At 40.3% G+C, this 27401-nt stretch overlaps 1 protein-coding gene across 2 annotated transcripts in view; it reads left to right on the plus strand.

The window, feature by feature from the left end:
- STK32C (serine/threonine kinase 32C) overlaps positions 1–27401 on the plus strand; it is a 244738-nt gene that overhangs the window by 205104 nt on the left and 12233 nt on the right. For both annotated transcript variants that reach the window (XR_012640326.1, XM_074959121.1), the window contains exons 3-6: positions 15504–15655; positions 20877–21050; positions 21719–21756; positions 27284–27373. Coding sequence is in view for 1 of the 2 variants with exons in the window: in XM_074959121.1 (XP_074815222.1) it covers positions 15504–15655; positions 20877–21050; positions 21719–21756; positions 27284–27373 (454 nt within the window). In the remaining variant the exon portion in view is untranslated. The remainder of the gene's footprint in view (positions 1–15503; positions 15656–20876; positions 21051–21718; positions 21757–27283; positions 27374–27401) is intronic.

Raw genomic sequence — 27401 nt, forward strand, 5'->3', positions numbered from 1 at the left:
TGCTGTTTGGGGGTGAAAAAAGCCATAATCCTGCCTCCTCTCTGTATACTCTGGGGTGTCTAGTGCCTCAAGGGGATGCCAGTAGACATCCTCCCCGTTACAGCTATTATCTCATTGTTTCCTTGTTCTTTCCTGTCTGTCTTCCTGCCTATCTCCATCTGCGGTTTCCTGTTTGGTTAGATGGTAAACTCTTTAGGGAAAAGGTCGTCTTTTGGTTCTGTGTTTCTACAATGCCTAGCACAATGGGGTCCTGTTCCTTGACTAGTGCTCCTAAGTACTATGGTAATAAAAGCAACAAGAGAAAATGAAAGCCTTCCACTGCGCTTTCTGTCTGGGGTTCTAAGAGAGTTCCCTGTTCATGCACTAATTTTGAATTCTTTCTGGAGATCCCTGTACAGGAGTCAAACAGGACTAAATTGTTCCTCTAAGGCACAGCCCTGCAACAGGTAGTGTAAAAATAAGCACAGGAGAAATTCTGGCTGATTCAGCATCTGTTCCTTCTCTTGGTGCCCAGGGAGTGCATGCTGGAGTGGCAGCTCACCTTAAATGGGTGCAATGTCTGTTCCTCTCCATTCTCAGCCACCTCTTTTGGCCAATGCAGAGAGTGAGGTGAGGATCATGGCCCTTGCCTCCCCACTCATCAGGAAAGTCTATTGCTGCTGAGGGCACTAGTATCTGTGCTCCCTAGCCATAGTGCTGTGGGCTCATGTGCAGGGACACATGGTAGGGGAGGCTCCTTGAGCTCTCTCTTCCCCTGTGCTCCCTCTTAGGACACAAACACAATCTGAACCATGGCACTGACTTGACATTTTCCTCATAATTCTGGAGTCTCCAGCATAAAGCCTTTCTGTGCAAGCTCAATAGCTTCATCTGCAATTTAAAGTATATCCAGATTGCTGTTCCAGCTACATCAGTTCATGTACCAGTTTCCTTGACATATGGACATTTTGCTGATTATCTCAGAAGCTTTAAATGGATGTATTGGATGTATTTGCTGTCTGCACTACAGAGAGTGGAAACTTCTGACAGTGGAAACCATGGGGACAGCTTCACAGCAAATAGTCAGCAAAATTAGCCCTGTTCTGTTGTGTGAAACATCAAAGGTGCCAGAGAGAAGCAGTGCAATGTCTTTCTTGGAATAGAGGAATAAAATCGTATTAATGGCTAAATCTCTTGGGCATAAAATAAATATAATACATTAGATATTGCTCTTTGACTGCTTTTGCTGATAAAGGCAAACCCAATACACAGTGTTTAGGGGCGATTCAGTGAGCAGGCCCATTGGTGTCAGTGGTGACTCACTAGAGCATGGTCTGAGGAATTTGGACAAAAAGGTTCAAAACACTTTACAAACATTAGCTAATTAATTATAACACTAGTCTCCAAGCTAAGTGTTATCCCTCTTTTACAGACAGGGAAACTGAGTAAAAAAGTTTGGACGACTTGCCCAGGATTACACAGAGTTCTGATGTTCTCATTTCACAGTCTGCTGCTCAGAATTACTTGTCTATCAACTCTCCTAGAAGATTGCTATTGGACATACTGGAATATAATTTTCTATTGGACCCAAAATAAACCAGCAAAAAAGAACAAACCATATAAATTTTTAGCCAGTTCAGTTAAAAAGTGTACCAAACATCTGTGAGAAGTTTTACACAGTGTAAAAACTTCAGTAAATACTCAGGTATTACAAAGTATGTTTTCAACCAACATTAGTTCTGTTTTCTCAAAATCATACTCTCCTGGCTCTCAGGAGCAGAGATGCCAATGATGCCGTATGCTCACTAAGTTTTATTTTCCTTCCATATGATCCCTATTTCTTTTAAGAAGTTTCCATCTCAGAGAAGGGAATTTGGAAGTCAGTATTTTAGATTTAGTATTTAAGAGCTACATGGCAAATAATTACTGCATTCTAGTCCTACTATGATAGGATGCATAAAGGGCTCTGGAAACATTTTGACAAACTTTAGTAGCAGCTGTTTAAAGAAACAATTACATTTCTTTGAGGCTCTACCAAGTGTTGTTTGTCTTTTCATTCAGAAAGCAGAGGTAAGTTTCATGACTTTAGAACTACTATCCACAAACTTAGGTTTCCATGTATTCTGACCTACTCACATTTTAAAATTAACTTACCTGAAGAAATAGAATAATTTGCAAAGAGAAGTCAACCCACTTTTTTAAACACTACATGGCTCACTGATCCCTGTTTCTGCCCATATACCAGTAAACTTAAATATGTTTTGGAATAGAGACCTATACTGCCCCAGGTTCAGCTGAAAATGGAGTGTCAGCTGTGGATGGTAATACAAGACATTGTCATTGTCCAGGTTCTCAAAGTGAGATAGATATGGGAGATGTGAATTCATTTATTCTTTCCTGAATAGTAAATGTAATTTCATTTCTAAACCCTTTATGCTTTTAGTGCAATAAAAGTGAAGGCAGCTGTAAACAAACCATTTGGCAGCAGCTGAATGTTTGGGTTATTTGGGACTCTATTAAATCATTTATATGAAATGTCTTGAGCAAACTACTACCAGTTGATCCCTATCTTCTGCAGCCTGAATCTGGCAGAATTGCATACAGTTTTTCTAATGACCATATTTAACTTCTGAAAATTTTCTTCTATGCAATAAGGGACTACATTTTGGAGAAATTAGGATAATACCCCCCTTCTTTCTGCTGTCTTCCATGCTATGCAATATAATAGAACCAAGATAGTCTTGAACAATGGATCTCAGATTAATTTAAAGATAAGGTAACTTTTATACTTTAACTTTTTACCAAGTAAATACTATGCATTCTGGTACTATAGACAAGACTCTGGCAAGCAGAGAAATAGAAAAAAAAAGATACAGGTGTATATATATGGTGTATGTGTATGCTACATGTCTGTGTGATCAGAGAAATCTTGCAACAGATTCATGTGGGGAACATAGATGGCGATCCTAGGAGCTTCCAGTGACTGAATTAGTTGTTAGCATAAATTAGAGCAGCATCAAAGCCTCCCTATTAGCCATAAAAGAAATTATAATAATAAAAACAGTGCAGACAGTGCAGGAGAAAACTTTGTCCTCTTGCTTCTTAGGGGCCCAATCAAGACTTCCTTTGACTTTAATGCCAGTTGGATTAGGTCCCACAAAATCAGACCCCAAAGTAATAGCCATACTCCAGGCAAAGCATGAAACAAGGATTATATCAACACTTCTAGGTGTCAGAATTCAAGTGCCCCCTCTCTTTGCACACACATCCCCCAACCACATGCTGAAATTCTTGGTTTCAGAGTAGCAGCCGTGTTAGTCTGTATTCACAAAAAGAAAAGGAGTACTTGTGGCACCTTAGAGACTAACCAATTTATCTGAGCATAAGCTTTCGTGAGCTACAGTTGCATCTGATGAAGTACATCAGTTGCATCCAATGAAGTGAGCTGTAGCTCACGAAAGCTTATGCTCAAATAAATTGGTTAGTCTCTAAGATGCCACAAGTACTCCTTTTCTTTTTGAAATTCTTGGCTAACTGAAGATAATTCCTATGTACTCCCATTAACATTTTCAAGAAGCCTGGGAACAAAGATTTCTAGAGAGCTTGAATAAATTGGGATGATTTCGTATTTTCTTGGTGTAATTACATTTCATAAAACTTATTTATTATGATTACAGGGTACAAGTAGCTTTCATCCTTTTCTCATTCATTACACTGTTTCTGGTTTCCCGCATGTAAACAAGAAGCAAAAGTAATTAATATACTACAAAGTATATGGTAAGCTATTACAAATCAAAACCATTAATGTAAGGTTGTCCATGACACTTGGAATACATTTCCTGCTCCTTAAAAATGCACACTGAGAAATCCATGGTCTTCATACCTTAATATGAGATGAACTGAAATCAAAGAGTTTTTTGGGTTTTAGGGTGGGTGTTCAACTTCCATGGCTAGCCCCCAGCTGAACTACATAATATAACACAACATTGCCATTTTTAGGGATGCTTTAGAGCAATGACCATTTCTGGTTAGAGTGGTGTAGGCAGCAAGGAAATGGTAAGAGTAGAGTTGTTTTCTTATAGTCTATAAAATGTATTTCTGCAAGGCTTGTGTATTAGGTTGTTTTAGACAGAATCAAATGTTACTTGTGCATACAATTTTTTAATTATTTTTTATCCACTAAGTATTATCTTTAAAAATGTTCTATGATAGTTATGAGCTGGCTGATTTTCCATCCTAGAAGATATTATGAGCGATGGTACAGTTCACCAGGTCTGTAGCCTAGAAATCACCAGTGGCTTTAACAGAGGTTCACAGGTTCAATTGTACACACAGAAATCATGAAGCCCTGGGTGTAAAAACAGGCAGATATACACATCTCCTGGTCAGGTGTAGATGGAAGGCCCCTGGGGTGGGTGATGGAGGGTGAGTCTGCCCAGCCTTCATCCCACAGTGGCAGCTCCTGAACCAGAGGATTGGGCCTGGCTCCCCTCTGCAGGCATTGAGACCTGATTCATGGAGTTGCAGCCCCACTCAGGTTTGGCCAGGCTGCCTCTCTGATGGTGCTCCCTTCTGCAATTTAGCACAGTGCATCCATTGAATCAGGAGGCTACATCTGCCTCTGCTAGAAACCCATTCTTATAGGATTAATTCCAATAGGAAATAACAGTGCAAGTAATCAACCACTGGAATAGATTACTAAGGCTTGTGGTAAATTCTCCATTGGAGTCTTTCAATCAACGTTGTGTATCTTTCTAAAATATATGCTCTAATTCAACCGCAAGTTATTGGGCTACGTGCAGGAATCATTGGGTGAAATTCTATGGTGTGTGTTACACAGGAGGTCAGATTAGATTATCATAATGACCCCTTCTGGATTTAGTCTAAAATTAGAGGTGCTGCTTGAAAACTCATGAGTTTGGATAGGCCGGAGAGAGGTTTGCGATCCTTGATCTTTATTGATTATGTATCCTTTTGGGGAGAGAAAATAAACTTTGTGAAATTCTTTGTAAGTGGTTATCGCAAACCTCTCTGGTCCTCCCTACTTTCCATGCTGTCGCCACGACCCTCATCAGGAAAAGTAGCATCAAGGAAAAAGAAGAAGTTTATATACTCTTTTGGGGGGAGAAAATAATCAGTAAGGATTGGAATCTCTATTGAGATCTATCCCTTTTGTATCACTCAGGTAGCACAAAGGTGTCAGCAACTGGCTACAAATGGCCAGCAGAAAATTCCCCCGGCATAGAAAAATTTCCTGGCTGGGTTTCTGCCCTTCTACTCATTGGCTGCAGCTTAGGGGATGTACCAGGAAAGAGAGTGGCATACCAGCCAAGGAAGGGGACATCTCAGAGGGGCTCTGCTGTACCAACTCTTCACGGACATGGGATCCATTAAGGATCTCATATTAATGGCATATGTTAGAATAGCCCAGCAGCTCCTCTAAGCATCATTGAGACTGACCAGGGTTGGCACGTACCAGCCACCAGGAACAGAGAGCCGTAACTAGCTGCCTCAGTGTCCCCCTCTTCTGTGCTGGCGTGATGTGTATGTCAGTGACAATGTAGTTAATGTGAACAGCAGAGAGGAGAGTTTATTGGGCAAGTAGAGTGCTTTTTTATATTCTCAACATTTTTGTTTTCAAGATGTATGATTGTTTCTGCATCACACACTCAGCCAGCATGCACTAAACTGTTTTGTATCAGAATCACAAGAGCAGCAAACATTTGGATCCATGAGGCCAACCGTATTCATTTCTATCAGAGTAGGGGTTCTCAAAATTTTTCTTTCTGAGCCCCCCACATGCTGTAAAAACTCCACGGCCCACCTGTGCCACATCATCTGGTTTTCTGCGTATAAAAGCCAGGGCTGGCGGTAAGGGTTAGCAAGCAGGGAAATTGCCCAGGGCCCAAAACCACAGGGGGCACCTAGAAACTAAGTTTCTCAGGCTTCTGCTTCAGTCCCAGATATCAGGGCTCAGGGCTCTGGGCTTCAGCCCCATACTGTGGGGCTTCAGCTTTCTGCCCTGGGCTCTAGTGAGCCTAATGCTGGTCCTGTATGGCAGCCACCCTGAAAAATACTCTCGGCCCCAGGGGGGCCCCGGATCCCTGGTTGAGAATCACTGCACTAAAGTTCATAGTACCCTAACGCAGTATGAAGCACAAGGTTTGTGTTGTTGCAGACATCTTAAAACCCTTACAAGATGCCTTCCCATTTTTCTCCCCATCCATCGCCTCTATACTAATAAACAAGTCATTTGCCCATCATTTTCCGAAGGCTGAAATCTTGATGCCTTAGTTCTAACTCCCACTCTTAGTTAGCTGCTTGCTGGAAGGTTTTCTGACTCTGTTTCAAGGGGAATTGTGATTTCCAGGAGCAACAATAAGCTATTATTGTGTGCTCGCTTGCTTATAATTGTCTTTTAAATCCTTAATCTTTTATTGACAAATATATTTCAGTTAAAAAAATGCTATATGGAGATGCAAGATAGAAGGGAGTTCCAGAAGTAGCATGTAATGAGCTGTGTTAGAGGATAACATCACAAAATACACCCCCAAGTTTTAATACCAACATCTTGTGAAAACAGAGAAGGAAAAAGAATAGCACCAAAGAAAATAAGATGATAAAGAAAAGAAAGATGGATGATAAAGCAGACAAAGAAGAAACCAAAGAAACATTGTCAGAATTTACTAGCCTGCATCGATAATCATTATGATATTTAGTGAATCAGTGCTGTGGTGCAATTATCAAGCTCTATAACTATTCTATGATACATGTAATATAGAATAAATGTTGACATTATCTAAAATATAGTGCCTGATTCACCATTGTGTTATTCCAGATTAACACCAGAGTTGCTATAATTTAATCACTATTCATTCTCAATAATGGACATGATGCCAACAATTGCTGGCACCAAGAGGTTAATGTGTCACCTTTTCCTTCTCTTCAGTTCTGATCTTAATGGCCTTACTGCTGTGTAAAGATGCAATAACACAGCGGTGAGTGAGGCCTATTATCTCTTCCATATCTTTTGCCAACATGACCTCTATTTCTAAAGAAATGGAAAAAAGGAACAGCTATCAGTAACTGAGTGTCAGTTGCAGCTGTTAGCTACTAGCTTTTCCACTTCAGTTTCCTTTAATAACAGCAGATATCATATTGCAGAAAATAAGATTAGAGTTAGACAGATTTCATCATGCAGCCATGTGTGTCCAGGTTTAGGAAATATTTATTACCATTTTGCATATAACCAGTAACTGTGGTGGTAGGAAGTGAAAGAAATAATAATCAGAGAAATAATGTGATGATAACCTTGAACATCCACCAGCTGCTACAGGAAGCAGAGAGATGGGATCTTGGTTTAACATCTTTTTTCACAGTAAAACGTTCAACAGCTAGGTATGTGTATACATATTTAAATCCATAACATTCTTGTTCAGTAAGAATCATATTGGTAACTGCAAGATAATACCCCTAATTTCAATTTGTATCTTTAAATTGGATATTTTTACCAAGCTAATAGTAACTACCCATTATGCTGTCTCTTTCTAGCTGTAATATGTCCATGATAATTTTATATTATCTACCATTAATACTTGCAAATTGTTATTAATGGCAGTATTCTGGAAGTTTGGAATAGTTGAATGGGTTAGTTTATTTTTCCCCCTCCATGTATAAAACTCATCTTGTTTGATTTTGATGTCATATAAATATTCTCTTTCTAACAATATTACATCACCCACCTTGTGTCTCCAATATCCTGGAACAACATGGCTACAACAACACTGCATACAACAATGGAAGATATTGATTCTTTCTAATGAGTCATGAGAAGTCACCTTGAGGTCAGTCTTAGTCTGCCGTTCCAGATGAGGAGCTATATGAATGAGCTGCCAAATTAATTTTTTAGAAAATGTGTGCACTGCATTGTAATCATAAGAATATCTGATAATTAAAAAAGAGGACAGACATAATTATACCATGTGTAGAATTTTCATTAGCTTATTTAAAAATAGTTACCTTGATCATTAGACAGGTTTCAGAGTAGCAGCTGTGTTAGTCTGTATCCGCAAAAAGAAAAGGAGTACTAGTCTCTAAGGTGCCACAAGTAGTCTTTTTCTTCTTGATCATTAGAGTTTCATTAGCATACAGAAGAATCACAGAAAGACATTCCAAAGGAAAAATTAGCCAGTATCTACAATCAAGCTGACTGATTTTGCAGTATTCCACAGTGCTTGAGGGTGCTGGTGGGGGAAATAACAAATTAACCTTTTGATACCAACAATTGCTGCCATCATGTCTGCTGCTGAACAAACATATTAAGGACAAGACATCGTGACTCTTGATGTCCAAGGCAGTGATGGGTTTAATTGGTTAATTGGAATCTGACATTTTCACTGATAGAATCCAGAGGTTATGCATTATTGCAGTCTGATGTGTGAAAGGTGAGGTATGTGTGAAGCTTTCTGAGGTAAAATCACTCCCAAATTCTGCTTCAGAAATACTCTGATCCTAGTGCTTGCAAGTCAGTGAGGATACTCCATGTAGAGTGCTGAAAAATAAGGTCTTTTGCAGCTAGGGTGACCAGACAGCAAGTGTGAAAAATCGGGACAGGGTGTGGGGGGTAATAGGAGCCTATATAAGAAAAAGACCCAAAAATCGGGAATGTCCCTATAAAATCGGGACATCTGGTGACCCTATTTGCAGCTTACATACCCATTTTGGGTTTCATTTAACTTGATATTTCTGTTTGTGTATCTTCGGGTATGTCTACACTGCAAAGTTGTCGACAAAACTTTTGTCTTTCACAGGTACTTAAAAAAGCCGCCCCGCAAAAGACAAAAGTTTTGCCGATGCAAGTGGCATTGTGAACGCGGATTTGTCGGCAAGAGTGCTCTTCTGCCGACAAAGCTAACGCCGCTCGTGCGGCTGGAAGTATTTTGTCAGCAAACATGTCGACAAAGTACCGACAAAGAGCGTTTACACATGCTGACTTTTAGCAACAAAGCCTTGTCGCTAAAAGCTGCGTGGTGTCGACAAGCCGTCATCAGTGTCTTTCTGTACTTTCCTTTGAGATCAGTGTTTTAAACTAAAAAAAAGTGACTTCTTTTGTACTTTTGTTATATTTGTAAAAGGTTTTTTGTTTTTAAAAAAGTTTCAACTAAATCCAAAACCTTAGAACTCTAAAGAGAGATATTATTGCTGCCAATTGCTATTATACATCATTTACTGTTTCTTCACATCGAGTCTGATGCAAGGCCTAATAAAGTCAATTGAAAGGCTCCATTGACAATTGGCTTTGGGGATCAGACACTATTCCTTGTGATATTTAATACTTGAATGCATTAGCACACATTGTAAATTATCAGTGGTAGACAGGGAAAACACAAAAATCTACCCTGAACCATAAGAATATTTGACAACAAAAATGTAGTTCCATCCTGAAAGTAGCCTGAGAATCACAACTATGATCCAAGTAAGTTAAAAATTGTAACTGGAACTTATTTTGTGGTAGTGTGAATTGAGTGTACAAAATCTTTAGTCAAACAAGACTGGCAAACAACTCATTTAAACTGAATTTCTGGCTAGTGGAGGAACTCACTTCTGAAGGGAGAGGATTGATATAAATAATATGGGGTTTCAGTATATATGTAGTGTTTTAACAGTTAACCCTTTGTTTTTCATTACATCATAAATATAACACAAATAAATTGTTTAATCACTTTCTCTGATATGAACTAAATGATTATGCCTTTTCAGAATATAAGGAACAGAATACTAGTAATAAACTATGTGACAGATTGGTTTCAGTCTGTCAACAGTTCACATTTGATACAGAGTAGAGCTAATGTCAAGAAGAAAATCCAAGAATTCTATAAGCCATGTCTATTAAAGTCAAAGACAGTGCAGACAATGAGCTGTCTGTAAACTGACATCTTCAGACAAGGAGGTTAATCATACTCAAAAAAGATCTAACAACAGACAATCAGCCCGAGAGTGGGGTGAGGGAGTTGCAAATGTGGCCAGAAAGTCCCTAGTTGTGTGGCTCTACCTTCAAAAGCATATTTAAGGTAAAAAGTGACACAGGAAAACCAATAATGAAACTGTTTAGCCACAGAACTGAATACAACCCTCAGCGAATTTGGAGACAGACCACAGGAAACACCACTTTGGATCTATGTCTATACTACAAAGTTTGGTCAATATATGTTATGTTGGCTTACAGCTGCCAGCTTCTATATGTCATTCAGGCATGTGCACAGTTGATTGCTTGCATTGGTGCTGCATGTCGTCATCACAAGTAGTTGCATCAATAGAAGATGTAATACACCATGGGTAGGTATTCCAGTGTGCCCTGCACCACCATCTGGTACAAAGCCTTGTGGGACATTTTAGCAGTGCTTTGTGGGATACCAGCAATTCCCTCAGGGATTTTTGGGGAATTAGGGGTCAAGTTCCCACAATCCCACATTCTCTATCCCATAATGCTTATTCCATGCTATAATTTCATGCCATTTTTAAAATTTCCATCGCTTTTCAGTCTCTGACATCTCTCTGGCAGAAGTTTGGCTCCTGCACAGCTCAGCGCAATTCTTATGACTCTTGCTAATACAGGACACACAATTCTCCTGTGTCTGTGGAACTTCAGAGTCTACTACAACCAGCAGTGCCATGAGGATGATGAATGGATGAAGAAATAAAAATGCCAGGTGGCTGCTGGCATTCATACACTGGCATTCATTCCACTTGTTAAATTAGCATTTCAGGGCCCAAGGAATGAGCACTGAGCGGTGGGATCGCATTGTAATGCGGATCGAAGATGATGAGCAATTGCTGCAGAACTTTTAGATGTGAAAGGCCACGTTCCTGGATCTGTGTGCTGCGCTCTCTGACACAGAGATACCAGAGTAAGGGCAGCACTGACACTGCTAAAGGGAGTGGCAGTCATGCTCTGGGTGCTTGTAATACTGGATTGCTGTTGGTCAGTGGGGAATCAGTTTGGAGTTGGGAAATCCACAGTTGGGGCCGTTGTCGTCTGAGTGTGCAAAGTCATTTAGCATATCCTTCTGCATGGGACCGTGACTCTCAGCAATGTGCAGAAACTAGTAGATGGATTTGAAGCAGTGGGGTTCCCGAACTGAGGTAGGGCAATAGACGGGATGCATACTCCTATTCTGGCACCAATTCCACCTTGCCAGTGAGTACATACACTGAAACGGGAACTTTTTCCAGGGTTCTGCAACCACTAGTGGATCACTGGGGATGCTTCACTGATAATAACAGTGTGGGCTGGGCAGGGAATGTGTATGATGCTTGCATCTTTAGGAACAGAGGACTCTTCCAAAAGCTGCAAGCAGGGATATTCTTCCTTGACTGGCACATTCACTTTGGCAATGTTGACATGCCAGTAGTAAATCTGGAGGACCCAGCCTATCTCTTGCTCCTGTGGCTCAGGAAGCTGTACACTGGCCACCTTGACAGAACCAAGAAAAGATTGAGCTACTGGCTGAGCAGGTTCAGGGTGACTGCTGAATGTGCATTTGATAGACTCAAAGTGCAGTCGTGATATTTAATAACTACACTGGAACTCAGGAAGGCACACAGTCCTATTGTCATTGCTGCATGTTGTCTATTACATAATATTTGTGAAACAAAAGGGAAAAGGCTACTGGCTAAGTGGAGGGCTGAGGTGGACCTGCTGTTTGCTGAATTTGAACAGCCAGACACAGAGGCTATTAGAAGAGCCAGCTGTGGAGCTATACAGTTGATGGAGTCCTTTAAAAACTCATTTTAATAGTCAGCTATAGTTGTGTTATACAATGCTTTGGGGAACTTGTGTGCCTGTTACGGATTTGTAATGTGGCAAATCTGCTTGGTGCAAACTAGTAAATATACTCTGCATTTCAAAAAAAAAACTTTATTGTGTGCAAATAAATGGGAAACAAAGTTAAAGTGCAAATAAACAAGTTAAACATTTTAGCAGCACTGTAAGAGTGCGATGCATCCTTATAAAAACAGAGTAAAACATACATGTTTACGTATTCAATATTACAATGTTTCATTCATGGTAAAAACAAGTAGGGGACTGTGCTTTCTTTCTTATTCTGTAGTTATCACAGATCAGAATAAGTCTAGTCATCGTTTTATTTGTTTTCCCCTGCCATGGAGTGGTAGGGATAAGGGTTCATCTTCTGCTGGCACCTGGTATGCTGTGGGGTAGAGGGATCAGTGATCATAGAGTTTTCCATGGAATGGCAAGGCAGCTGTGTATTCGGTCTTTGGGCATTTAGCTCAATAAATGTTCTGCAACATCTGCGTTTGTTGCCTGAGCAAACCCATAATGTCCTGGTGCACTTCCTGCCTTACTTCTCTGACCTTTGCCTCTCCTTCAACAACCAGTCTTTCCATTCCTGGCCCTTACCCTGATTTTAGCCATTTGGCCCCTCCAATCCCCATGTTCACAGTCAGCAGCTGTGGAGCACTGGAAGATATCACAAAACATGTCCTCCCTGGTCTGCTTTCTTCTTCCCCGATCTGGGTCAGGCATTTGGCGGACATGGAGGGGGCACCTCTGAAGGCCTCCATGCTAGAGGCTGCTGATTAAAACATACAGATACCGCATTATATTTACAGTCACAATGGCAAGGGAAAGGTAAGTCTCACAACTCTCTTACATTATTTCCATAAAAACCTTTAATTAAAAATGCTAATTGTCACTTTAGCTTTGAAGCACCTTGTTACAGCATCACTCTTCAGCTTAAGCCATGGTTAATACAGAGTAGTATGGGGGCATGGAAACTGTTGCATGGAAGGTTTAGATGCTGGCTGCTCCTTGGTATGAGTATAGGGAAAGTGTAGTAAATATTGCTAATATTTTCACATGCAGTGGTGATTTTGACTAACACCTCACTCCTGAGGGTGACAAAGGTCCAGAGAACATTGCTGCTACTGGCATCCCAAAGCCCCTTGGTCCATATGTTGCTCGCCTGCTTATTGTAATGGTGCCAGCAGAACTCACCACAGAGTGGCATGGGGCTGTCTCCTGTCGCCTGGGAAAACACAAGGTTGCCATCCCTAGAAATGTTCGGGAGAGGGTTGCAGAGCATTTCCGTGAAAGTTGAGAGATTGTTGAAGAAGATAAGAGAGACATCCTCTTCAGATAAACAAAGTACTCCCCCTGGGGAGAATTGTGGGGCCCCTGTCTAGCTCAACAGGCCAAAGAATGGAAAAGCGAACATCAGCTGTATCTCTTCATTCTACCTCTATCCGGAGGAGGGCAGTGATCTGTTGTGGATTATGTCAATTGGACTGCTACACTAAATTTTTTTGAATTAATTTCCTAACACGTCGTAGTTCATTAAAGTGTCAACTAAGTATGCATTCTAAAGCATTAACTTTAATTGTATTTCCAGTGCTGGTTTTAAAAGTAAAGTGAAGAAACAAAAGCTGATGAATTTGTTCTCTAACTGGGCCGATGGGATAGGTGCTATTTTTAAACAGGGAAGAAGGGCAGAGGGAGTCAGGAAGGAGAGGTTTCAGGCACCGAAAAGGGAAACAAACTGCTTGTAAGGAATAATGCATCTGTGCATGTACCTGAGCTCCCTTCCCCTCCATCTCCAGGCTTATCTGTGCTTGCCTGGTGAGACTGGCTCAACTACAGTGGAGTTCTGAAGAGCTCCTGGCTCGCTGCAGGCTTTGAATCACCCTCCACTTCCCCCATCCCCTCTTCATCCTCCTCCCTGTGCATTGCAGGAGTTATCATACCTGGGCCTAATGCAGGGTCAACAGTCACATTCGGGGTGCTGGTGGAGTTCCCACCAAGTTTGGCATACGGTTTACAGTAGAAGTGGCCTCCTGGGTAGCCCCAGATTTGTTGTTGCTCTCCCTCACTTTCTGATAGGCCTGCCAAAGTTCTTTGGCTTTCACCCGGCATTGATTCTCATCCCTGTCATGCTCAAAGTTTAGCATCCCCGGTGCAAGCTTCGTGTAGATATCTATGTTCCTTCAGCTGCTCCTTAGCTAGGCTTGCACAGCCTCTTCTTCCCATAGGCCAAGGAGATCCTGGACTTCTGCTCTACTCCAGGCAGGAGCGTGTCGAAGTATAGCTCTCTGTCAGTGCAGAGCTGGCATGGTCAGATGCTCGCAAAGGTGGGCTAGAAGGTTTGCTCACCAAGGTGGCCAACCAGGCAAAGGCATTTCAAAAACATGCTGAGGTTTTTAAAGAGGGTGGGGTGCGACAGGCTTCCAGGATCTATGACCTCTAGGCAGTAGAGTTCAAAATTGTGACCAGAGTGACCACTGTCATGGGGGATGGTGCATTGTGGGATAACTGCTGGAGGACAATTAGGGTTGACACAGTTGATGCAGTGTCTACATTAGCACTATGCTGATAAAAATAGGTCAACTCTGGCTGTGCATCATTTGGCAGGGGTGCTGGGGGGAGGGGCTGTAATGGTGCTTAAGTTGACGGGAGACATATTTAGGTTTGGATAATACAAACCTATGTTGAAACAAGTCGACTTAGGTCAATCCATCTTTGTAGTGTAGACCAGGCCTGGGGAAGGAGATGTTTGTGATAATAAGACAGGCATATCAAAGGAACCAGAAATGCATAAGAGGACTGTGAAAGAGACCTAATACTATAAGCTACATGGGACTGACAGGCTTGGTGGCCAAATGGATCACAAGGAAAAAAGTGCTCCCTAGAAATGTAAGTTACTTTACTGTAACTAAGCATGAATATGTACCTGCCTAGCTTAACTCTTTCCAAGTATGAGACTAGATCTGTTATACAGTCTATTTCTTTTGTCTTAATCTTGTTTTTAATTTATTCTTAAAGAACCTTCTTTTTAAATAGACCATTTGAATCTTTGTCAGTTGTCTGCAATTTCATAAAGCCCATCCCTGAGCGGTGAAAAAAACTAAGCAACAGCAGCGAAGGAAGGGTGTCTGGACTGGAGCACTCTAGGGCCCTGATCCGTGGTGGAAGCTTTTAGGAGCTAAGGCATAAAACAACAAATACTGCTATGAATAAAAGGGCATACCTGACCCATTAGGTGTGCCATTCACAGCGCTGCAGTCATATGGGTACACAGGGAGTGCCTAGTGCCTAGATGGGAATTGAGTTTAAAGGATGGCAACAAAATTCAGATCTAGATTTTGATCACTCCACAGTTCGGGGATGTTTGAATGTGGGATTCTGATTTGGCCTATTATAAAGATAAAGGGTCAGTTCTAAAATTCTGATTCAGATCCAGTTCAGAATTCAAACATCTTCTACAGTCCACAAGTATTTGGACTGATAACTTTGTACAGGCCAATATCTAAAGAGCACCTGAATTAAAATGGGCCTGATTTTGCCAAGTGTTCCTTTCACCCCATCCCCACTAGTTTAATTAGCACTTTGCTGAATACCACACATATTTGAGCCCCAAGACACCAAATGATACAGCTATAGTCAGGTAAAACATCAAGTAAAGGTATATCACTGTCATCTACTTTTTTTTGTGTGTGTGTGGTTCTAGGTGTGTATTGTACAAAAGAGAGATACGGAGAAGATGTATGCCATGAAGTACATGAACAAACAACAATGCATCGAAAGAGATGAGGTTCGAAACGTGTTTAGAGAATTAGAGATCCTGCAGGAAATTGAGCATGTATTCTTGGTGAATCTCTGGTGAATATCTTCTTTTCTGATGTATACTTCTGGTGACTGCATGTATTCACAAACACCTTACAGTAACCCTCATAGTCAGTCAGTTTGCACTTGACAAGGGATGATGAAAGAAATCTACTGAGTTGTCCCTATATCATCACTGGATTTCTTGCTTATGTGAAAACTCGGGGAATCTGTCCTGACAGCTAAGATGTCTACATTTTAAGGCACATTTTTAAATGCATTTGATAAATTATCTTACATGATTTCTTTAGAATATTTTTTTTTAAATTGGTAAACAAGTTTTCTTTCAAATCTGAAAATCAAATAACTGTTCCGCTAACACTTTTCAAGTTAAATTTAAAATAATTTTGCAACACAACATGTTAAAGTGAAGTTTGGCAAAGGAACCTTGATGCAGTCAAACAATTTAATCATAGTATTTAATTAAAGAGCTCATACGTTATTGTACTTTATGTATGGAGATACTGATCACTGTGATTCTGTCCATGTTCTTTACTTTTTCATCATGAATTGTGTGCTATATTTTGTAATCCTTGCATCAGGCACAAACTTGAACTTAAAGAATTAAAAGAAACTGGTAGCTCTCCATGATATAGATTATGTTTACCATCTTAATAATAAATAACAATAAATAATAATAATGCCAGCAACATGGTACAAATGTGCTAAAAGTGTATGGGGCTTTACACATGGTTCTTGTCTCTCAGGCATCTTTCATTCTAAAGGAATTGATCTTGCAAACACTTGCTACGTACTGGGTAAATGGACTGCTCTGGGTCATAAGCGCTAGAAGTAAGATTTTGCTAGGTAGGCCCTATTAGAGGGGCCCCAGTTCATCAAGGCAGTTTAAATATGCACTTTAAGTTAGGCACATGTTTAAGTACCTTGCTAAATGGAGGCCAGGATGACAAAGAGAGGCCTGTGAGGAGGGTGGCCAGACTACATAAAATATGGTCATACAGATGCTCCAGCGGCACTGTACATCTCACGCTGTACAGTGAGCATCCAAAGACACACTTCAAAAGCTTTTTATGGATCAAAACAATTTTTAGACTTTAGCTGTGCTATAAGGAAATAATTGCAAAAATTAAGAGTCAAATCATTGGTATGTGTTGCAGCGAACCAGTCATTGCATAGTCTTTGCTAGTGGATACATGATCAAGTTTGAACTGCTATTAATACTGAGCAATTTCAGATGTAATCACCTTAGCTAGTGTTCTTCTTTTGACACATATTTAAGTAGTCTATTCAAATTATCAGCCATGTGGCAATTATTGAAAGCCTTGTTGTAACCAAAATGCTTTATAAAAAGTTAAACTGGTCAATTAAAAGTGCATTTGTTTATAATTCAGACTTATTTTCGGTATTCACTTTTGCACAACCTAAATCTACTGGCTGATGATAGAAAATGATCCAATAAGCCCCAAAGGATCATAAATTCATTTGTGATGAGCATGCAATAGTCCACATATTTATCTGAAGTTTATCAAAATATTTGATGTTCCTTCCACCACCATCTTCATGACCCTCTAATGGGTCCTGATCCAAGTTACTCCTGCTGCAATTGCTCTTGCCTCCCCACCACACATGCTCCTTTGCAGGGATCAGCAAATCTCAGTAAGTCTGTCATCTTCTTTGATGGGCCCTGGAAGCTGAATTCAAATTGTGCATGCTCAGAGACGCTGTGCCAAGAGAGCATTTAATGCATGAGTGCTCATAAGATTCATTGGCAGCCAGGCCCAACAAACAGGTTTACTGAGTTCCATGATTGAATATTCAAAGAAAGCATTAGGAAAGAGGTAATATTGGAAGATACAGGAATGGATCCATGGCCCATATTTACAGACAGTGGGGAAGGTCAAATCTATATAGCTTGGTGGAAGGAAGCTGGGGTCAGGTAAGACGGATACAAGAAGGTAGGGTGATATGGCCATACTGGGAAGGAGGATGAAAGTGAGAAAGAGAGGGCGAGAGATGGGTCATCCTTATCCAACCTGAACATTGGCGTTGGGCTGCTTAAAATTCGGAGTTGCTTTTATATTTTTCAAGTGGCTTCACGCATCCTTTGTTACAGTTTATAGTATATTATTTCAAACGATAAAGTAGCCTTTTGTAAAACCCCAATTCCTCATTTGAAATCTGGAGAATATAATGGAATCAGGTAGCCAATATTTCCAATCCAGCAGTTTTTCAAACTACCTAAAGACTCATGCAGTCACATCTTCTCTGCTGTTTAGAAAAGTGTGTTGTAATGATAAAATGAAGACTGTGTTCATAAAGTAACAGGTAAATAAGGTGATTTTTTAAAATAAAAAATGCAGTGAAGTGTATTGATAGTGCCATAGTTTTCTCTAATAGGTTCCAAATTTCCTGTTGGATTCCAAAGTTTATGTCACAAATGAAATGTGTTTGTTAGTCTAAAATTAATCCCTGTTGCATATTGTTTGACCTTACAAAGACATCAGGAATGACTGGCACTTTTTCTCAGGAAAGATCCACAAACCTGATAGCTGAATCTGCATTGATAGAGTTGGCAGGGATGTTTGCTTCAAGGAGTCAGTCTCTATTAGCCAGTGCTAATCCTCCAGCCATGTTAATGAGCAGTGAAATTTCCCGAAGATTGAAAAAGCCCCAATAGCACTAAAATAAAATGATGAAATAAAGTCTATGCATAATGCCTTAGGATTAGATTCAGTAAGTCCCTTCAGTATAGTCAAGACAATCGGCCTGAGTTTGTCAAACCATTTTAACAATTGCTCTACTGAGGTTGTTAAGAAAGTAAGTGTTTTCTCTTAGCACTATCAGATAATAGAATTGTACATTCATTTCTAGCACACATTCAGTATAAGAACAGAAATTTGTGAAGCATAATTTGTGATGCATGCATCACACAATCCCACATATAATTCACTAAGTAGTACTGTTGTCACAGACAACTACTGGAAATTCTTTTGAGGTATGTCCAGAGTTTGGTGGGGTTTCTCACAAAAGCCAATTGTTTCAGATTTTAAAAAGACCTTTCTATTTTGTAACTGATATAAGGCTCCTGCTCTGACATTCTGTGAGTTAAATTAGCCCTTGTATTCTCTTACTTCATTTTCAAAAAAGAGAAAAATCAGTTTATGAAAAATACAGAAAATCTGCATTTAGAATGAGTCTGAAGTTAAAATGAAATGGGTCTTTAGTAAAGTCCCAAACTTTACCTGTTAATGAGGTGAGTGATTCATAAAATATAATAGGGAACTATGTAGCTCTGGGTGAATGGTTAGTAGGGGCTGACAATGTTTCTCGCAGTGAAAATCATTAGAGCAAAGTGTTGAAACTTGAGGCCAGATTTTCATAGCCTAGCTTCCCTGTAGGTGCAGTTCAGTCCATTTTCCTGATCATGCCACAAATCGGTAACTGGATGTCTAATGGTCTGATTTTCAGAGCTAAGCACTCAACCCCACTGGAAAACAATGGGAGCTGTGGACCTCAGGCTTAGGCTTAAATTGCACTAAATTGCACTCTCAAAGAAGTGAGTGCCAAATTTCGCCTGTAATTATTTCTGCTGACAAAACTGTGGATACAAAAACTTTAGGCCTGGTTAAGGTCAGGCTGAAACTGAATCCCTAGAAATCTCAGGTAACTATTTTCAACTAAATAATTTAGGGCCTAATCCTGTGAGTTGCTCAGCCCCTCCCATAAAGTGCTAAATGCACTCAAAGGGCCCTTTATTCCCACTGAACGCCACACGGGATGGGACCTTTAATTTTGTTTGGCTGATACTATATATAATGAGGGTTTTTTTAAACAATACATAAGCAATAAACTTTTGTAACATATGATCCTGTTGACATGCAGGCTGCCATGATGCATGCTGTGTGCAGTTCCGTTGACCTCAAAGGATTTGCACATGGTGTTAGAGAAGAATTTGGCTCACTGCATAAATGGTGCAGATCCTGTACTGGCTTTCTGAGTATTCATTGGAGCAGGGACTGGAACCCAGGTGTCACCTCAACCCAGGTGAGTCACCCAACCTAACCACCAGGTTCTCTCTCCCCCTTTCTAAGCCTCAGCTGGGAGGTGAGAAATCCAAGTTCAAATTCCTGCTCCAATGACTATTTAAGTATTTTATACAAAGAGGAACAGCTTCAACAGGCGAGATTGAGAGCCCCACCTAGATTATCCCATATCTTAGTGGTTAAGGCGCTCATCTAAAATGTGGGAAACCAAAGTTCAGCTCCCTGTTCTGAATCAGACAGAATGGGGACTTGACCCTGGGTGTCTCGTATCCCAGCTGAGTGCTCTAACCACAGGGCCATTGGGTAAACAAGAGGGTCCTCCTCTGGTTTTATGAATCTATCCCAAAACATTTTTGGGGGCCAAAAGTATTTAGCAAATTGGCGCCAAATCTGTGAACAGTTTTAGTTGGCCTGAAACAGCATTTTTCATCAGCTAAATTTGTCCAAAAAATTTTGCCCAGCTCAACTAAGAATTATAAGAATTATAGGTATGGCCCCCACAATGGAGCCTTTGAGAGCGTGCAGCATAGCACCGCACACATTGACCTCATGCTACTGCTCAAGCAAGGACAGTCTCCCCTGGCCCATCATAGGTCCTTCACACTAGATGTCAGAGAAGTGGCTAGAATCAGCACTAACATTTTAATTGTAATGGAGATTGGCTATCAGTAGCTCTGAGTAGCATATTCTTTGTGGGTGACTCATTAGAGCTGATAGCAGGGAGGTTTATCAGATAACTACATTTGGTTTGCTGCTCATTATTCCAGCACAGTTTTGATTGTATCAGGAAGAATAAGTGTGTTAAGAATATAGGAGTTAAATGACAGTGCCCTGAATATAACAATGGACTGTGCAAGTAGGGTAAAATTAATGAGTATTGCTGCCCCTTCACAGAAATTTTGCATGGGATAGCCTGTGTAAGTTACACAATGAGGAAGGCAGCATGCAAATTAATTCATCCAGACAGAACATAGCAGTAATGAGTTAAAAAAATATAAGACAGTATATTGAATCATGCATGCACAATTAAAATGATGTAAATATTGAAGCCAGGATATTCCTGTAACTTTACTTGGGTAAATGGAGAGGATAGGGTTATTATCATTTAACATGTAGAGTATAATTAGGATTTAAAAAAAGCTCCTTCATTTTGTAGCACCTGTGAAATTTGCAAGGTGCCATGCTGTTTACTTGCTTGTGTTTGTTTTCTGTAGGTACTCTTTTCAGGACGAAGAAGACATGTTTATGGTAGTGGATTTACTCCTAGGTGGTGATCTACGGTATCATCTACAGCAAAATGTTCAATTCACGGAGGAAACAGTGAAGCTTTATATTTGTGAGATGGCACTAGCTCTAGACTATTTACGAAGTCAGCATATTATTCACAGGTAACAGCAAAATCTGTTAGTCTCAGCTGTTGAAAACTAACAATCTAAATAAACCAACATCAATAAATGAGACGGTCAGGATCATTAGAGAATAAGGGGCCAGAATCGTCAGCTGGTGCAAACTGGCATAGGTCCATTGCAGTCTATATTTGAGTTTAAGGTGGAGTTGTCCTCATTGTGTTGTATGCTAATGAGTATCCCAACATCTTTAACAGTTGGTATTCAGTAAACAGCTCCTATTTAAACTGCACCTGGCCATCTGACCCCTTGGTTAAAATTCTGCCCTCATTTATACTAGCGCTGGTCCTTTGCCATCTGTGGATTTACTCTAAATTTACCCCAGCATAAATCTGGCCCAGTATTTGATTCAAAGTTATAAAGTTCTTCACAAAATCTTTCAGTATTAATTTCAATAGGAGTTTTGCAAGAGCAAGATCTGGGAGTTTTGTCCCCCCCCCTTTTTTTTTTTGCATGATTGCATAGGAAAAACATTTATCTATTACACATATAAGAGATGGCACATGCACGAATAATTTCTCTCATACTAGGGTACTTTATTTTATATTTTCTACCCTAATTGTCGGTCACAAGAAATAGTTTTGCCTTTCTTTTGAATTGCTTTTTCCATTTGCATAACTTCTGACATACATCCTCATTTCTTTTCCCAGAGATGTAAAACCAGACAACATTCTTCTAGACGAGCAAGGTAAGAAAAAAACAAAACCTGTCTGTCTCTGCAGCTCTTGCAAGCCTAGCTCCTGATTCTCCACTACCATGCATCTTGTGTGCATATTTACCCCTAGGCAAGGTGGGAGCAAGACACTACTGCTCTGGTTTGGAAATATTTTACATTAATTTTGCACACAAGTTATGCAAGGCAAGGGAGAATGAAGTCTCAAGTACGTTTGTCATAAACCAAAGCTTATTTTAACTAGTTCTTATATTTTTAGGACAAATAATATTTCTGGCTGAGATTTTTAAAAGTGGTATTTTTTCTTCAAAGATATTAATACAATAGCTTCCAATCAAATTAACTATTAGAAAATAACTTTGTGTCCTACCAATCTGCTAGTTGATAAAAAATGTTGGGGACCTGTTTCCACAAATACCTTAGGCCAAGGTATCATAATCATTTTTCATCTTCAGTACTTTGGAGTCAAGAAAAGAGATATTTATACATTTACTTTGAGCTTTAAAAATACAATTGTAGTCACCTACCTTGTGCTTTGGGCACTCAGGCTATACATTAAAAATCACAACATGAACATAAACAAAGGACTGCCCATAAACATCTTCTCCTCAGCTTATACTCTCTTCAGCAACCTTACAGAAGCAGACGGAACGGAGGAGGGAGTGGAGGGGGAGAGGGGGGAAATGGGCTCTACAACCTGCTTGGAAGATTAACAAATTTGGGCTCTGACAGAACAAAGTGGGAAACAAGATCAAGACTCTTCCCTGAGAATGTACTACTCGCCACTCTCTGTTTTAAATGGAAAGCGTTCCAGGCTGCACACCACTGCTGATCTCAGCTGTTGCAGTATATCATTGGGAAAGACAGGCAATCTCTCAGGCAACCAAGTTCTAATCCTTTTTGGTTTTTATAGGTTCAAACCAACAGCTTGAATTCCACCTGAAAACTTACTAGAGCTGGTGCAGATCGCAGAGCACTGAAAAACTAATGAGCATAAAATAGAAAGAATGAGATGAGAGGCGAAAACAAGAGGAGAAAATGGGCTATTCTGCCCTTGATTCAGACATGAAACACCCAAAGATGTCAGCTGGGGAGCCACATGCAGATACAGGGCAGAAAATAGCCTTACAGGAGAGAGAGAGCGAGAGAGAGTGGTTTGCTTTGGACTAGATTTCTAGCTTGGCTTGAAAGTAACTATCCCCCGGGCAAGATTTGGAATAATTGGTTGACCTGCTGCAACTCATGTTGGATTTCTTTTTTGTTTGCCTTGACAGAGTAGACGAACTGACCACAGATTTTATATGCTCCACCTAAAATAGTTTTATTGTGATGTGTCTGTTACATAAGTAATCTATGAACAGCCACCTTAGCAGTATGAAAAATGGAATTGGCATGTAGCCAGCTTCTTTTAAAGAGCAGACTTGGCTATACTGGAAGCATGATCAGAGTTAAAGAATTAAGGAATATTGGAGTTCACTACAACCCAAATTCTCCTCCTTCAGTGCTATACTGAACTGTAGTGACGTCTCTTTTCTTGCTGTTCTGAAATCTTTCTCAAGGATTTAAGAGAGAGTGCTGCATCTTCCTTCATTAAAAATATGTTTTTGCTCTGGAGAAGACACTTGAATGCAAACAAACCAGTGAGCTTTTGATGATTTATAAGCAACTGCTTGACAATTTGTCCACATATCCCTCTGTCTTCATCTCTTTTCAGATCAGGCAGCATTGGTCTCATATGCATAATTCATATAGCTATCAGACAGCCTCGCACAAAGGAGGAAGAAATGGCAGGGATATCGTACTGCCAGCTTACCCTGACCACAAGCTGTTTGGAAGACTTGCTATACATACTCATGGATAAGCCAGTTTATACTTAAGCCATGTTGGTTTATACATGGGTTCATGCAGTAAAGAAAGAAAAAAAAAAAGAGAGCCAGCTCTGCCTGAGAGAGCTGTTTTTCTCCAACCGGAAGACGAGAGATTTATTCCCATTGCCTGGGAGCCCCAAGTCCAAACTGGGATGCCCATCCCCTATAATGGGGAAAAGACAAAACTGCCACAGCGGCTGGGGAACAACCAGGTTCCTATGTGCATGTTAGAATCTTTGGACTTGTGGCTCTTACACAGTGAGCATATTATAAACTTGTGGAGATCATAAAACGCACATGCTGCAAGCTCTTTATTTGCAGTAAGAGCTGCTAGCTGTGGGGTTACTGTCTCTTCTACCACCTGGACAATCCAGCAATGGGCATCCCAGTCAGGATTAGCGACTCTGTGGCAAGTACAGTGCTCACTCTGATACACCCATAAACCAACTCTTGAAAGTGGCCCCAAACATCAGCCTAAATATGTGGTATGTGTGCAGTAATTCCACAATGATATAAGAGAAACATTCTGCTCGTGATAGGGAACCTCAAAAAGCTTAGAGGCCCATGCTCTGGTCAGATAAATATCCAAACTTTTGAGTGCTTATCTGAGCATTATCCAATCTATCTATACTAGTTAGCTGTTCAAAACTGGGCTGCAGATCTAACAAGAATAGATATTTTCATGAGCTCTTCTATCAAAAGCATTTTTTCTTGCTGTTATTTTGGAATCCTGTTTCTAGTCCTGGCCAGAAACAGGAAAAGCAGAGATAGGAAGAAAATATTCAAACTTTATTTGTATCTTTTAGGGTCTCAGTTGAAGTTTTAAGTGAGAGTTTGGAGAAGTTACTTTTGATTTTATCTGAACTGGTTTGCCCATGCCTAATGTCTACACAGAAAGTTCTCCATGTTACTCCAAGATTGGATATTTGGAAATTTTAATGGCCACCTTGCTTTCATCCAACAAGATTCCAAGAAGCACCTTTTGACTTTTTATTTAAGATGTTGCTATGGCAATGTCTTAATACAGAATTCTAGCATTTCCCTATTGTCTTCACTATTTATATAGGATCTGGAAAGTTGTTATAACTATGTGAACAAAAATGTGAGAGGATCTAGGCTAGTGGTTCCCAAGGTACTGATATTAGTATTTAAGCTTATTAAGTGTTTGTTCCTGACACATTAGGCTTCCCCCTGCCCCATCCCAGTCTGTGCTGAACATTGGTGTACCATCCTTGCCTGCCTCATGTTCACTTGTACACAGCTCAAACTGGAGCTTGGATTGCTCCACACCTCAGTCTCACAATGCATCATGAGTACCCGAATGAGAGAAATCAGACCCTAGCTGATACAGCGTATGTTGTAGTCTGATAACTTGGCACAGCTGTCCCAAAAGAATGGGTACTCTGGCTCTAAAAGAAACTGCAAACAAGAAATTATGCTCTGAAGGAGGTCTCCACAATTCTATTTTTCTCTTCCTACTTTTGCTGCTATTTCTATAGGGCTTCCCTTTGTTCTGAAATGTCCTTTCAGTCTGGTATCAAAATCAGATGGCATAGAATAATAAATACATACTCCCAGGAACAATCCTGCTTTTGCAGGGAAATGGGCTTGATGATCCAGGAGGCCTTTCCCATCTCTTTCCATTTTGTGATCATGACTCTTCTCAGCACTAGGCCTAACTGAAAATATTTTTAACATTTTTGAAATTGTTCAGTCACTTCTATCTAAGGGCATGTCTACGCTTGTCATTTAAAGCGGAAAAAGTCCCTTTTCTGCACAAAAACCATGGGAGCATCTACACTTGCCAATTACTTTTTGCGGTGAAACTGAGAAGTTTCACCACAAAAAGAAAACCACCTCCACAAGAGGCGTACAGCTCTTACTGGTGATGCTTTTGCAGTGATGTGCAAGTGAAGACACGTTCTTCCTGTTTACAGAGCTTTTAACCTCTGCAGGATATCCCTCAGTGCCCAGGTGACCACTCTCGCCAGCAGCTCTGCTGCTCTGTTGCCAGGTAAACAGACGTCCACCCCTCCCCCTGTAAAGCCCCAGGAACTTTGAAACTCCCCTTCCTGTTTTCTTGGCAAGTGCTCACTTATCTGGCCAGGTGACAATGACTGCTCCACGGAGCAATGCTGAGCTACTGGAGCTGATCAGTGTTTGGGGAGAGGAGGCTGTGCAGGGATCCAGGATGCCCCGCGATCACGCCCCCCCACACACACACACACTTCCCAAAAGACCCCTCCTCAAACTGGAGAGAGCTGCTCTGTGGGATAGCTGCCCTAGAGCGCTGCTCTCATCCCCGTGGAAGTACTGCTAATGTAAACACCCTCTGACAGCTGAGGAATGAAGTGAATACACAAAACAGGGTATTACTTTCACTGGTTCCCTATCACCAGTGAAACTGGCAGTGCAAAAACTCTGCAAGTGTAGACATAGCCTAAGGTACTTACATGGTACCATCACTGTAGTATCTGAAGGCCTCACAATCTTTAATGTATTTATTCTCACCACACCCTTGTGAGAAAGAGAAGTACTCATCTTCATTTTACTGATGAGGAATTGAGGCATAGGGAGACTATGGGATGGATTTTTAATGGTATTTAGGCACTTAAAGAATCAGAAATCAATGGCAGTTAGATGCCTAGGCACTTCTGAAAATCCCACTAGATGCCTATTGGAGGTCACTTGTTCAGAACCACAGGGGAAATCTGCGGCAACAGGGAGTTGAACGTGGATCTCCTGATGTCCAAGCTCTCACCCTAACTACTGGACCACTCTTCCTCAAAACAACAACAAAGTGAAAAATGTTATCTATTTGAAAAATTGAATTTATTTGACTATTGTTTCTCTTGTCCTCTTGCTTTCTAACCAGGAATCAGTTCCTTTCTTTTAATTTTGACTTTACATTTTGGAAAAATGACCGGGTTGCAGAAAATGATGAAAAATTGGCAAACAAAACAAAACCTCAGCAAATTTGCCAATTTTAAAATTTATTTATTTTGTGAAAGTTTCTGGTTCAGAATCCTATAATGGCAAGGAAATAGGCCTTTAGATCCAAAGAGTCTTTTCCCTCACAATCATCTTTGATTCTTTGTCTGTCAAACCAACATTCCACACAAGCATTAAAGCCATTTTAGAAAGGGGTAGTTCATTGCAGACATAATGTACAACAGGTGTTTATGAATGCATGTGTAATTGTAATGACTGCCTTACGTGGAGTTAATTTATGTACTGTGGAAATCAAAAAAGCATCTTCTTGTCCTTTGAAAAGCCACTGTAAGTTACAGTTGATAACTATGCATTCATTGCTGTGTGGGCAGAAAGCAGTATATCCATTTGCCCATATGTAACTCATTTTAGCTCTGATCAGATGCTTGTATGAGCTGGAATAAATTGGACATTTTTAATGACTACAAAACAGCACTTCAAGTTTGGCATTTAATAAAGGCAGAAAAATAACTATTTTTTTTCCATCTGAAAAGACTGGGACCTTAAGAATACCTTCAGGATCTATTATGATCATTTAATAAGAGCCAGGTGGCACACTGCCTGCTCCTTTGGTAAACAAGCATCAAATGTTTTCTGAATAATTTAATGTGTCTAGGTTACACAATGTTCCATTTATGACTATTTTATTAATACCTCTTTAAAAATGTGTCTTTATTTCTAAGGTCATGCACACCTAACAGATTTTAATATTGCAACAATAATCAGAGATGGTGAAAGAGCAACTGCGCTAGCTGGAACCAAACCATATATGGGTAAGAAATATTATCTAATAATTGTCTC

The sequence above is a fragment of the Natator depressus genome, chromosome 7 (genome assembly GCF_965152275.1).
Source record: "Natator depressus isolate rNatDep1 chromosome 7, rNatDep2.hap1, whole genome shotgun sequence".
In the NCBI taxonomy this organism is placed as follows: domain Eukaryota; kingdom Metazoa; phylum Chordata; order Testudines; family Cheloniidae; genus Natator; species Natator depressus.